Raw genomic sequence first — 11809 nt, 5'->3', positions numbered from 1 at the left:
GCTTCTGGGACACTTCCCACCCCTCCTTCCTAGTCCCCACCGCTCCCTCTAATCTTGCTTTCCTGGCCCCCTCCCTTAAAACACCACGAAGGATCGAATCGCGCCTCCAACGCTCCCCAGGCGCCACCAGGGCCAGGCAGGGTGGCGCTCTGCTGACCCCTGGTGGCCACGTGGAGTGACACACCACATTCTCCACTCCCTGGCAGTGGGCCTGGAGCTTGGGAGCGCATGGGGTCCCTGCCAGGTGGCGGCTGCAGCTTGGGGAACACAGCTCCTGCCCCGTGGGTCCCACAGGGTGGTGGGGGAGCCGGACGGCAATCAGATACACGACTGTGTCACCCTGGAGTCATCCCACCTCCTCTCACAGGCTCGTGCCATCTTGAGCAAATTCTGTGGCCTCGACCCTCCAGACGTCCCCACTCCCACCTCCCCTCTCCCCTTTCACTGGCCCGCTCCGGTCTCACCCCCCATCGCAGCCCTCCCCCAATTCCTGGCTTCCTCTGACCCATTTCTCCTTTGCCTCAGGCTTCAATATGGCTCAGCACTGTTACTGAGTCTGTTTTTACCTAAAATTTTGATCTTTTTTTTGGCACTCATTTTGATTTTTAAAACACGGATTGCGATGAAACATTTTTATCCGGATCACTGAGGTTTTTTTGTGTCCCCTTAAAATTTGTACCCAGGGTGAGTGGGCCCCCGTTCTGCTGCAATGTCATCAGCTCCCTGACCAGGCTAACCCCCAGACCCACCTCCTCCTCATCTCCTCATCCGTGCCTGACGAGAGGGCCTCTGTCCATTTCTTTGCCTGCTACTCTGTCTGTCCCAGCTGTGTCCCGGGCACACTCCTTCCATAGCAAAGGAGTCCCTCTGGGTCTGGGGTAGGGTGGGAGGGTTTTGAGAGGAGGAACTGAAATCTGAAGGTTAAGGAGGGAGCGAGCGAGGAGGGGTGGGTGGGGGAGAGGACAGTGCCCAGGGGGGCAAGGCAGGTGTAACAGTGCGGACGGCCTGAGGCAGGCAGGCAGGCCCTCGGGGAGTCGGAAGGCCGGCACGCAGGGTGCGATGGGAGCCTCCCCGGGAGGTCCTCACAGGGCCTGCTGAAGAGCCTGGGCTTTTCTCTAAGGGCTCTGGGGAGCTCTGGAAGGTGTTAAGGGAGGGGTGACACGCCAGGTCCATTTTGAAAAGCTCCCTCTGGCTGCCACAGGGAGATGGAAGGGAGGGGTGAGACTGGACCCTGGGAGGCTGGGGCACATGTCTGGGTGAAGTTCACCAGGATGGTGGCAGGGCACGGGGAAGAGAGTGGTGGCGTTGGATGGCTATGTGGAAGATGAATCGGAAATTGGAGGTGGGTCGGGTTGATGGCAAAGGGAGGGGGCCCCCCCGAGGCCTCCAAGGTCTCTGTTTGTGGGGGACCGTGGGGCGTGAACAGGTGTGGAGAAAGGGGTCAGGAGTTTGGCCGTGGGTGTGTCACACTGGTGCCACCAGGTGGAGTGTCACAGGCAGGTGGACATGAGTGTGGCACTTGGACTGGCGGCCTGGCCTGGAGAGTCACATGGGAGAGGTGAGTTACAGACGGAGACTCAACCAGGGCAAGGTCGAGAGCATCACGTTCTGCAAACCGAGGGATGCCTCGTCCAAGGCATCCTGGGAGGACAGATCGGGGAGCCACAGGCCCTGCCCCCAAAAAGCCCCGGACTTGGGTGAATGGTGCCTGAAAGGTACAAGTATACAAGTACACACAACTTGAACAGCAAGAACTAGAGACAAAGACTGATTTATGTCAGCACACACACAGTGCCAACTGTATACCGTAGAGATGTTTTTAAAAGTGACCAAAGCTGAAACATTCATGGGGCATCACATAAACCCCCAGCGCAGGCGAATAGCGGACTCTGGGCGAATCAACGTGTGGAAGGGTCAGGGGAGAACCTCCAGGGAAGACCAGCCTTGAAGGACAGGCAAGGATCTGAGGGGCAGAGCTGAGCTCGGGGGCGTGTGGATCACAGGAATCCCAGGCAGAGGGAACGTTCAAGCAGCACGAAGCAATCGAGAGCATTCACAGAATGAGAATCCAACTGTGACCGACGCTGAACATCTGGAGCAGCACGAGGGGGCAGGTTGGACCTAGAGGGAGCGGTTTCTGCATGGATCAGAGCCTGGGCCACAGTGGGCGCCCATTCGAGTGACTGCCCAGCGAGAAGCCAGCTCGTCGGTCAGCAGTGGTGGCCTGGAGGTGTGTGCAGGCCCGAGCACTGCGGGAATGTCCTCATCGATGAGTCACGTCTGCCACGGGAAAGAGGGGAGAGGCACCTTAAATGTTGTCTGGTTCCCATCCCCGCCCTAGGTAACAAGAAGGCAGGTCTTCCTTCTGGAGTAACTTTGGGGTATGAAGATGGACCGGAAGGGGCAAGACCGAGGGCAGGGAGGACACTGAGGGTGCGGGTGTCCCCCAGAGGCCAGTGAGCTGGAGTTAGGGCCTGTGCCTGAAGGGAGGCGGTGGGAAGAGGAACGGCCCGGCTGCCAGTGGACCTGGGGCCCTGGGAGGAGCCGGGAGGAGGGGCAGGGATGGGGCAGATCCAGGCTTCTCTGGGGGGCCGCCAACCTCCCCGCCAGGCCATGGCCTCAGTGAAGGCACAGCGAGGCTGGGTCTCCAGGGCGGACTCCCAGCACCACTGGTGTGGCCTCAGACAACGGGGGTGTGTGTGTAAGAGAGAAAGGGAAGGACAGGGGCTGCCACTTTCAGCGTCCCCCGGGCCCGCTGGGTGCCTCCAGCCGTGGGTGTGCAGGATGCTTTGGGAACGAGCTCAAGTAGCCTTGAACGCAGGGACACCTCCTTCTTGGGAAAGAGGCCACTCTGCTGGAGGAGGGGAGAGACGGCGTGTGGAGGGTGAGGGGGCGACTGGCCAGCCTGGGCCAGCGGTGGAAGGTGCCAGCAGCTCCCCAGACCAGCTCAGCCGGGGCCGCCTCCTGGGCTCTCTGGGCCCCGCCCCGTGGCCAGAGAACCAACTCCTCCTGCTTGATGGTCACTGGCCACTGCCTCTGAGGATGAGCCGGCGGCCCCCCCGGCCGAGGGGCAGGAGCCCAGCCTGGTGGCCACACCCACAGGTGCTGGGGCCCAGGTGGAGGGGCCGCCTTCATTTCTCTCAGGTGTGGTTTTTTACAAGATTGATTTATTAACTATGATACATATCACATAAGGCCTTTTCAGTTTTTTACACCATTCCCATTGAGACAAGTACAATACTCTGTAGCAAATACATGATTTTAAAAAACAAAACCAAACAAAAACACCTCTGTCGGAGATGCCTCAGCCTTCGATGGCGGCTGACCATGCACTAATCAGGTTCGAGGCTCGAAAACCCACGACGTGTTCAAAGAAAAGTCTGGAAATTAAGCAAACATTCCTAACACCAACTAGAGGATGTCCTGGTTAAAGCCCCTAAGATACAAAGGAATAGCTGTTAGACTTTCTTTACAGACAGTTCTCCACTTTTGCTGCGAAACAGAACTGGGGCACACGGCCGGACTAACACATCTCAATACCATTAATATGCTTTTGTTTTTCTCAGGAAACTCAAAATATTTGTTAATTCAACATATATAAAGATCATTTAACATGTGAAAATACAAGTACCAGAAAAATAAGCTGGCAGCAGCACTATTCCAAATTTTCAAACAGGTTTTATTCCCATACAATTCAGAGACATCTTCTTCAATGTACACAGGGCACAGGACTCCTTCTGCCAACAATAACTTAGGCCCTGTCTAGACGGCACAGAAGTGTGACGCCACTGCCGGGGAGCTGCCCCTCCGGGAGCCAGGGCAGGCAGCCAGCTGAGGGTTCCCAGGGGAGGGGTCCCCCCGGGACAGCGACGGCAGGCCCGACCCTGTGAGCCCGGCCTTGAGCCCCGGGGCCTCGGGAGCCAAGCAGCCTTTCCCCTCACACCTCCCCCTCGGCTGTGATCCCCGGCAGTCCTGGGTGTGATTTAGGTTTCCGGCATACGCGACTCAGTCTGTCCCTTCACCTAAGCACACACGAGCGGCTTGAACCTGCCAAGCGATAGGAGTGACGGCAACTCCTCCGTGCACTGTCTGCGGACTCAGCCGTGTTTGGGAGCAGGCGCTGGGACTGTCCCCAGCAGATGTCAGAGGCTCTGGCCTCTGGGCCCATTCCCGCGCTCCACGGCCTGCCACGCCCCCAGCAGGGGGACTGTGGAGCGAGGGCACCTGCTCCCCCAGCACCCACCCAAGTCCCCAGAGCCGCCTCCTCTTGGAAAAGCAGCGCTGACTGAGCAGAGCCCTCTGCAGCAGGGGCGCCAGCTCCTGGCCACTGTCCAGGACTCTCTGCAGACCCTGCCGAAGCAGCGTGGCTCCCCTCCCAGGAGGCGGGGGGGGGGGGGGGGGGGGGCGCACAGGTGGAGGTGACTTGTTTTTATGAATGTTGCAGCTTGTTTCCAAGTTTCAGGGCTGAGCTAGATGCCCCACGGCCGCAAGGCCCGCAGACCTCCAACCAGTGCCCAGAAACGGGGGTGAGGGACCCCTTCCAGCTGCTCCTGTGATGTCACCCAACGTCCACCCTGGCAAAGGCAAAGAGTATGCCAGAGGAATCTCACCCGGTGGCAGGCTTCCTGCCTTAGGCAGGACACATCGAGGTGGCCGAGGTGCGGAACGGCAGTCCACCTCACGCCGCCAAGGGCAGGGAGGAACACATCAAGGAACGCAGGGAGAAGAGAGCCCCGTGGGACACTCAAGAGGGGACAGCCCAGAACCAGGGCCACTCACTAGCCACGCCTCCTGACCTGGCAGCCTCCCTCCGTGGAAGGCACTGGTGTCACAAACCCAGAGCCAGCCCCCACCAACAACCGTGTCTGCAGTGGCGGACCGGACGTAGAGACCGCGCAGGGAGGGCGGGGCCGGGCACACCACACTTCGCCGTGGCCTGGAGCAGCCCCACGCCCGTAGCCTGCTCTGAGAACTGCGGTGCGGCTCCCGGAGACCTAGCTGTGAAAGCGCTTGCCAGAGCGTAACCGCAGGACGAACGTGCGGGCAGGCAGCCTGTCCTGACACTCACCCAGGCTCTCCCATTTGGTCCGAATGCTGACCCCCCACCTGGAAGCTGAAGCCCAGGGCCGCCACCAGTGGCACAGCCAACTCAGAAGAGCGGAGAGCTGCCCTCCAGCCTGAGTCAGCCTGGAGAAGAGAAGAAGCTGCAGAGCTGGCAGAGAAAGGAGAAACAAGAGGGCCCCGGGCTCTGGCCACTGCAGCTCCTTCGGGGCATGAGCCAGCGACCCCGCCTGCACCCCTTTACGCCCTGGCAGGACTGCAGCTGCCCACGAGGGCTGGCGCAGGCACTGCTGGGCCAGAGGCCACCTGGGGAAGCCTGGTTTCCGATACTTCCGCACAGGCAAGAGTGCCAAGCACAGGGGTCCCCTCTCCCTTCCAACACAGCCAGCAAAGCCACCCACCCTCCACTCTCATCTGTGTCGTCTCAGGGCTGGGGGCGCGGGAGGATCCTGGTGCAGAGCTGAGGTTGCAAGCGGCAGCGTGGGGGGCGTGGCCTGGGGAGCCAGTGGGAGGGAACCGGGCCACCTCAAATGAAGGACAGTGGTCCCAGGCCACCCCCACCATCTTGAAGAGCTGACTGGGAGCGAGTGACTGTGTCCTTGAGAAAGGCTGAGATTACGTCAATGGAGGACTTTCCTCTGAGGCTCGGACTCAGAGCTGGGGAGAGGGAGCGCCAGAGAACCAGGGCTGTGACCGCAGGCAAGATGGCCCAAGCATCATCTTCCAGCCCGGGCTGCCACGGGCAGCAGGCCCGAGCCAGCAGGAGAGAAAACAGCGCCTCATGAGACAGTGACACGCCCTCCTGTACCTTGGCTCCATCTCTGACGTGCATTCTTACAAAAGGGGTAAGACGGGAGGGGACGGAGGATTTCGTTTCCCAAGCACCTGATTCTGCAATAGGACAGGAAGGCAGCCGCCCACCCAGGGGAGGGCAGGGCTGGCCGGCAGGAAGGGTTTGGGGGGCAGGGATGGTTCCGAGGCGCCTCCCACATTGTCAGGCCCCTGGCTGAAGTGCCCCGGGCCTCCTCAGACATAGCATGGGGGCTGCTTCTTAAAGTGCAAAGAGACCTGCGGGGCTGAGCGGCGTGCGGGGCCTCCAGCCCGTGCCCCGACGCCAGGTACCTTAGTGTTAGGCTGCTCGGTGCAGAGGCCGGGCTGGCAACCAGCGTGGGGGCGACCACCATCTGCAGCAGCCTCAGCAGGGTTGCTGTGTTTAGGGGGCAGGGGTGGGGCACGAGAAGGGTTCTCCCAGGGGCCAGTGCAAAGGCCAAGAAGCTCCGGGGAAGGCCACTGCCCAGGGAAGGGTGGCAGGGAGGCCACGGAGGGGCAAAGGGCGCAGTGCCCTCCTCGTGACTCTGACAGTCATTAGCTCCCGATGGGCACCAGCAGACAGCAGACTTCAGTTTCCCCCACACTGCCCACTTCCCAACAGCCCTGCTAGCGGCATTTGACAGCGCAGGAGGCAAACGATTCCATGTCAACACCGACCCCGAGTGTAGGCCAGCGCCCTCCAGCTGCCCCTCCCTCCCGGGCGAGCCCCTCCACGCACACGCATGCACGCAGTAGTGTTTCCACAGCACTGTAGTGTGTTCCAGGGCAGACCAGGGTCCGGGCTGGTCTGGCGGTCTCCCAGCCTTTCCCACCGAAGGCTCAAAGCAGCTCATTGGGGAAAGGGGTGTCTGGTGATGGGACATAAGTGGGACCCCCCAGCTCTCAGGCACCCGCCCCCACATCCCTGTTCTGCTGCCACAAAGACAAAGACCACCTTCCACCTGTTTGCCTCTCAGAGAGGGAGGAGAACCGAGTCTTGAGGTCTGTAGTGTCTTCCTTTTTCTTCTTTAGCTCAGCGGAGGGTTCTCTCCTTTTTCTTCCAGTGTTCCTTTGTTTAAAGGGAAGGCCTCCCCGAAGACTATGTGTGTGTGGGGGGGTGTCGAGGGGAAGCTGCACCCGCTCTCTTGGTCCAGGCACAAGGCGACCCTCCCTCTGTTCTGATCTGCCAGGCAAACGCCCTCAGCATTGTACCCTGGGGTGGCAGAGCCTCGGCTGACGTGTTCCCAAGGAGGGTGCTACACAGGCTGCAGCCCGCAGCTGGGAGGAGGGTGCAGACACGGAAGGCGGGGAGACAGACGAGCCAGGCGGGCAGTGTTCTCCTCAGGGGCTACAGCCCTGCCCTGGGGTGGCCCGAACCTCAGCCCCTCCGCCTCCCTCTGCGGAGGCTGCGCCATTTCAGCAGCGGGCAGCCACCCTGAGGCTGGTGTGTGCAGACAGGCGGGCAGGTGGGGAGGCGGTCCAGAGAGCAGTGAGCATGTGGACGGCCACTGGGGCCGCTGCCTGGCCAGTTCAGTCCCCAGAGGGGTCCTAGTCAAAGGGCAGGGCCCCCTGGCCACTGCCTGTGGCCAGCCCCGGGCTCAGGGCCCTGACAGGCCAGCCGATGGTGGACTGCTGGCTGGTGCTACCGCTGAGGTCTTCAGGAGGCGACAGGGGAGAGGGGACCCCTCCCTGCCCCTGCCCCTGCCCCACGGAACCTCGTTTTGTTCAAGGCCAAATGCCACCCCATCAAAGAGAGAAGACGGAGCCCCCTGCAGCCCCAGGCCTCGGCGGCTCACAGCGTGTGTTCGGCTTGAAGCTGGGAGGGGAGCAGCGGCTGCATCGGGGACTGGGGGGTGGGTGGAGGGGACTGGGGCGGCGACGGCTGGCCGGCGACAGGTGTGGAAGTGAGGAGCGGCCCGGTGGGAGCCCCGGCGGAGGGGGAGCTGGGCGCGGCGCCGGGCGGCTCGGCGATGGGCCGGTTGTGGAAGAAGAAGGGGCACTGCTGGATGAAGAGCTCGATGATGGTCTGGTAGGTGCGCGTGGCCGTGAGCGCGTCCATGGTGCTGAAGTCAGGCCGCATCAGGGTGGGCCAGAAGCAGATGGACAGGTTCTCACTGGTCATGAGATTCACCTTGTTGTTGTGGCTGACCCTGCAGGCGACAGCAAACGCGTGCTCAGAGCCCTGATGCGGCGGGCCCGGCCGAGGCCCCATGCCAGCCGGGCCCCTGCACCGCCCCACACGCGCACGCAGCCACTGTCACCCCAGCTGCTCTTCCTGCCTGCTGCCCCACAGCCTGCAAACAGAAAAGGCGCAGGCGCAGCTCGCTGTGGCCCCGGCCCCGCCCTCTGCTGCAGCCTCTCCACCCAGCAGAGCCCGAGGAGCGGCTCTGAGACCCGGGCTCATGGGAGGCCCCCGGCCCCGGGGGAGGATGGACCGCCTCAGGGCCTCTCACCCAGACCACAGAGGAGTGGCTATGCTCTGGCTGTGCAGAGAGAGGCAGCGTGCATGTCCCCAGCCACAGCTCCTTCAGACACCACTTTGCCAAGAGAGGAATCGGTTTACCTGAAAACACACCTCTTCTGTGTGTGACTAAGTCTGGGAGATGTCAGTTCACAGGCCTCCTGCCCACCGCCCTGCACACACTTGCCTGGTCGCTGCTCTGCTCCACAGGCCCTGCCTGGGCCCCGTGTGCTGTCACACCCCAGTCAGGAGACGTGAACACTGGAGAGAGGACTCAGGGCACACCTGGGGCCATGGAGGCCCCTCAGACAGAACGAGGACGGAAACCTGAGGACGCCCCTCGGCGAGCCAGACGCACCCGCAGCGATGGGGTGGACCAGCACCCTGGCAGGCCAGGGCCCATCCCGTGGCTGGGCTGAGCCAGCGGCCTCGTCCTACTGCTACCTGGCCCTGGCTGGCGCCTTCCGCAGGAGAGAAGACCACGGCCAAGGCCTGCAGCGTACCTGTTGAGGTGCGAGATGACGTACTTGAAGACTTCGTGGTTCTCCTTCGGAAACTTCTTGAGCACCTCCTTGAGGGCATGCAGCTTCTGCTCCCGGTCGTTGATTTCTGAGGAGAGGGAAACCAAAGACTTTCACGGCCACTGCCGGCGGGTGTTCTGGGCCTCAGAGCAGATCCTGGTCCGGGGCAGAGGGTCACAGCAGGGGTCTGACGGCCCCTGGAGGGTACGCTCTGTGTTGGACCTTCTCTGAGGGCAGCCCTGGGCTCTTGGACAGGGCCATCCTCCTTCCTTCCCCCAAGTCTGTGCCCAAGGCCAGCACCTGGCAGTGGCACAGGCCCAGGGGCCAGGCGTACCTCTGGGTCCCAGGCCCCTGCTGAAGGGGAGCACTGTGCGCCTGGGCTTCCTGGCCCCCACCCTCAAGACTCCACGCTGCAGAGGGACTCCACCATAAAGAACACCATTCTTTGCTCATCGGGTTGTCCCTGGAGACAGGCGCCCCAATGCAGAAAGCCTGCCTGCTTCCTGACCAGACGCGAGAGCGCCGCCACCCACCCACGCCAACAGACTGTCTAGGGAGGAGTTTGTCACAAGACCAGGGCTCTGTCCTTTTGCTAGAGTCCCAGAGACCCTCCCCACATCTCCCTCTTGGAGGGGCTGACGGAAACAGTGGGGGAATTCTTATGCAGTCCACCAAAGGGACTACGCACCCCTTCCCCCACTACTGCCCACACTTTGCCCATCAGGGAATCCTAACGTCCCGGGAGAGCGAAAACAAGCGAACCCAAAAGACACGCTCCATCCAGGCCAGGCCTGGTTCAGCTGGTCCTCAGCATCCCACGAGGCAGGGGCCGTTACTGCCCCATTTCAAGGACAGGACTCTGAGGCCCAGTGAGGCTGCAGAGCTGGGAATCACACTCCGTCCGACTGGCCATGGGCTCTGAGCAAGGCCAGCTGTGCTCCCTGGGGTCCTGGCTCCCCTTGGCCGGGAGAGGGGGCCCGGGCTAGGGAGGCAAAAATGGTCGAGAGCCCACCTGGAACCAGCTGGCCAAGACAGCTTTCTCTGAGCATGGGGTTTTCCTCACGGCTACTTGTCGGAACGGAAGGCCATCTCTAGGACTCCAGGGCTCAGAAACCCACAGGAGGGCCCCATGACGAGACGGCAGCTATGCCACTGATGGCTGTGGGGGTGGGTGGACAGGTCCCTAACTGGTTTGGTGGTGTGGGCTCCTTGGGGATGGATGAGAGCGCTGGGCCCTCTGCCCACAGACAGACTGTGCACACATCTGCTGACGGCTCCTGGAGGCTCAGACTCCCCAAGCCCATGTATTCTAGGAAGCCTGTGCCCTCCGAGTTAAGAGCCTCTGCGGTAGGTGACCATGTGTCTAGAAAGTCAGGCCGGGAAGTGCGTGAGGAGCCCGGCTTGAGCTGGACTTGGAAGGACAGACGAGTGCAGATGGCTGGGGAGGGGTGGGGAGGTCCGGCAAGGGCTTGGCTGGGAGGAAGCGTTGTGTGGTGGTCCAGAACCCAAAGCCGACCCACACAGTCCTGGGTACGAATCCTGTCTGTGACACCAGTCAGCCAAGTGACACACCTGAGCGTCAGTCTCCTTGCCTGCGAAAGGGGCTGATGACAGTGCCTCCCCCTCCCTCCCTTGGTGACTCCACACTGTGAGATGAAGCGCTCACCCAGACACACAACAAGAGCCCGGGAGGCAGTCTGACTCGCAGGGAACTGGTGGAAGGGAGGCTGCGAAGACGGGTGGGGACAGAGCTATCGAGAGCTTGTGCTGGAAGGTTAATGAGCTGACACTGGTTGACTTTTTTGACTTGAAAAAAAACAGTGTTTGGTAACATGTGTCTGTTAGAAAATGACTAAAAAGCCCACAGGAACTAATTACATGGGGCCATTATCAGCTTCATTTCTCTGAACCCAAGATTTATTTTAAGGGCTCAACCTCAAGGGCACACTTTCTCTCTAGCCTTGAATTTGAGAACCCTTTACTGTTAAGTTTCAATGAAAAGTTCACCTAAAAACAGCAGCGCGCGCCCGGGCGGAGGCGCTGGTCCCGAGACAGCGGAGTATGTGCCCAGAGGCTCACTCCAGCTCAGGCCTCCCGGCACCCACATGGCGCATCCGCAGCGGCCTGTGCCCTCCTCGGGCTCTCAACCGCAGCCGCCTGGCTGGCCGCCCGGTGGAGGCAGGAAGAGGGCTGGCGAGGCCGCAGCCGCCCGGGATGCCCTCTCCTTCCTGTCCGCTGAGCAGCAAGGAGGGCTGCTTCCTCTGCCTCTTCCACGGCGGGGGGGGGGGCGCGGAGGGAGATCGGCCCGGTGTGACAGTCACCCAGGGACCCTCCTCGGGACGCCAGCCTCCCGCCCATGGAGCACGTGGACGCAGTGCCTAACAAGGACGGAGACGTCCACCGCCTGGTGCTCTCCCCCTTTCTCCCGCCAGCTGTGTGGTGCAGGGGCTCCTGCGCCCCGAGGAGCATCCGGAGTTTGGCGAGAGGAGGAGGTATGCCACGGAGAGCAGCAGAAAGCCTCCCCGTGCAGAGCGGGCCCAGCGTCTGTCCCCATCTTGTGAGTGTCCTTCTGAGACTCGTTCACCTCCTCCTTTGTGCAAGCAGAGCCCCACCTGCCTGGAGGGACCTTCCCCGGGCTCAGGCTGGCAGCCTCTGCGCAGTGGCCGTGACACTGATTTCTCCCCTCTGGCCGGGGCTTCAACACTGGCAACACACCCTCACAGTCGCTCTCTGTGCAGCCCTTGCTACACAGCCGAGAGCAGGTAGGGCCAGGCTCACCCCACATGCCGGCTGAGAAAACCTGCTCAGGGCAACCCCAAGGACACAAGCTGGGGAGGGGACAGAGGCTGGGCACCAGGCTGTCCCCCAGCTCCACACGCCGCCCAGGATCGCTGGCCTTCCACCACGCTGCAGAGCCGGCTCCAACCTCACCGACCCTGTCTGAAAGGCAGAGGGC

At 61.8% G+C, this 11809-nt stretch overlaps 1 protein-coding gene across 1 annotated transcript in view; it reads right to left on the bottom strand.

Annotated features, from left to right (window-relative positions):
* Window positions 1-3147: 3147 nt before the first annotated feature.
* Window positions 3148-11809, bottom strand: part of ARHGAP35 (Rho GTPase activating protein 35) — a 111044-nt gene continuing 102382 nt past the window's right edge. The window contains exons 6-7 of the mRNA XM_070499406.1: window positions 8836-8941; window positions 3148-8021 (exon numbers count right to left, since the gene is read on the bottom strand). Of these exons, the coding sequence (XP_070355507.1) occupies window positions 7664-8021; window positions 8836-8941 (464 nt within the window). The 3' untranslated portion in view covers window positions 3148-7663. The remainder of the gene's footprint in view (window positions 8022-8835; window positions 8942-11809) is intronic.

This window comes from Equus asinus, chromosome 26, assembly GCF_041296235.1.
Source record: "Equus asinus isolate D_3611 breed Donkey chromosome 26, EquAss-T2T_v2, whole genome shotgun sequence".
Classification (NCBI taxonomy): Eukaryota; Metazoa; Chordata; class Mammalia; order Perissodactyla; family Equidae; genus Equus; species Equus asinus.
The sequence above is the reverse complement of the archived record's forward strand: the minus strand, read 5'-3'. Positions and strand labels throughout refer to the sequence as shown.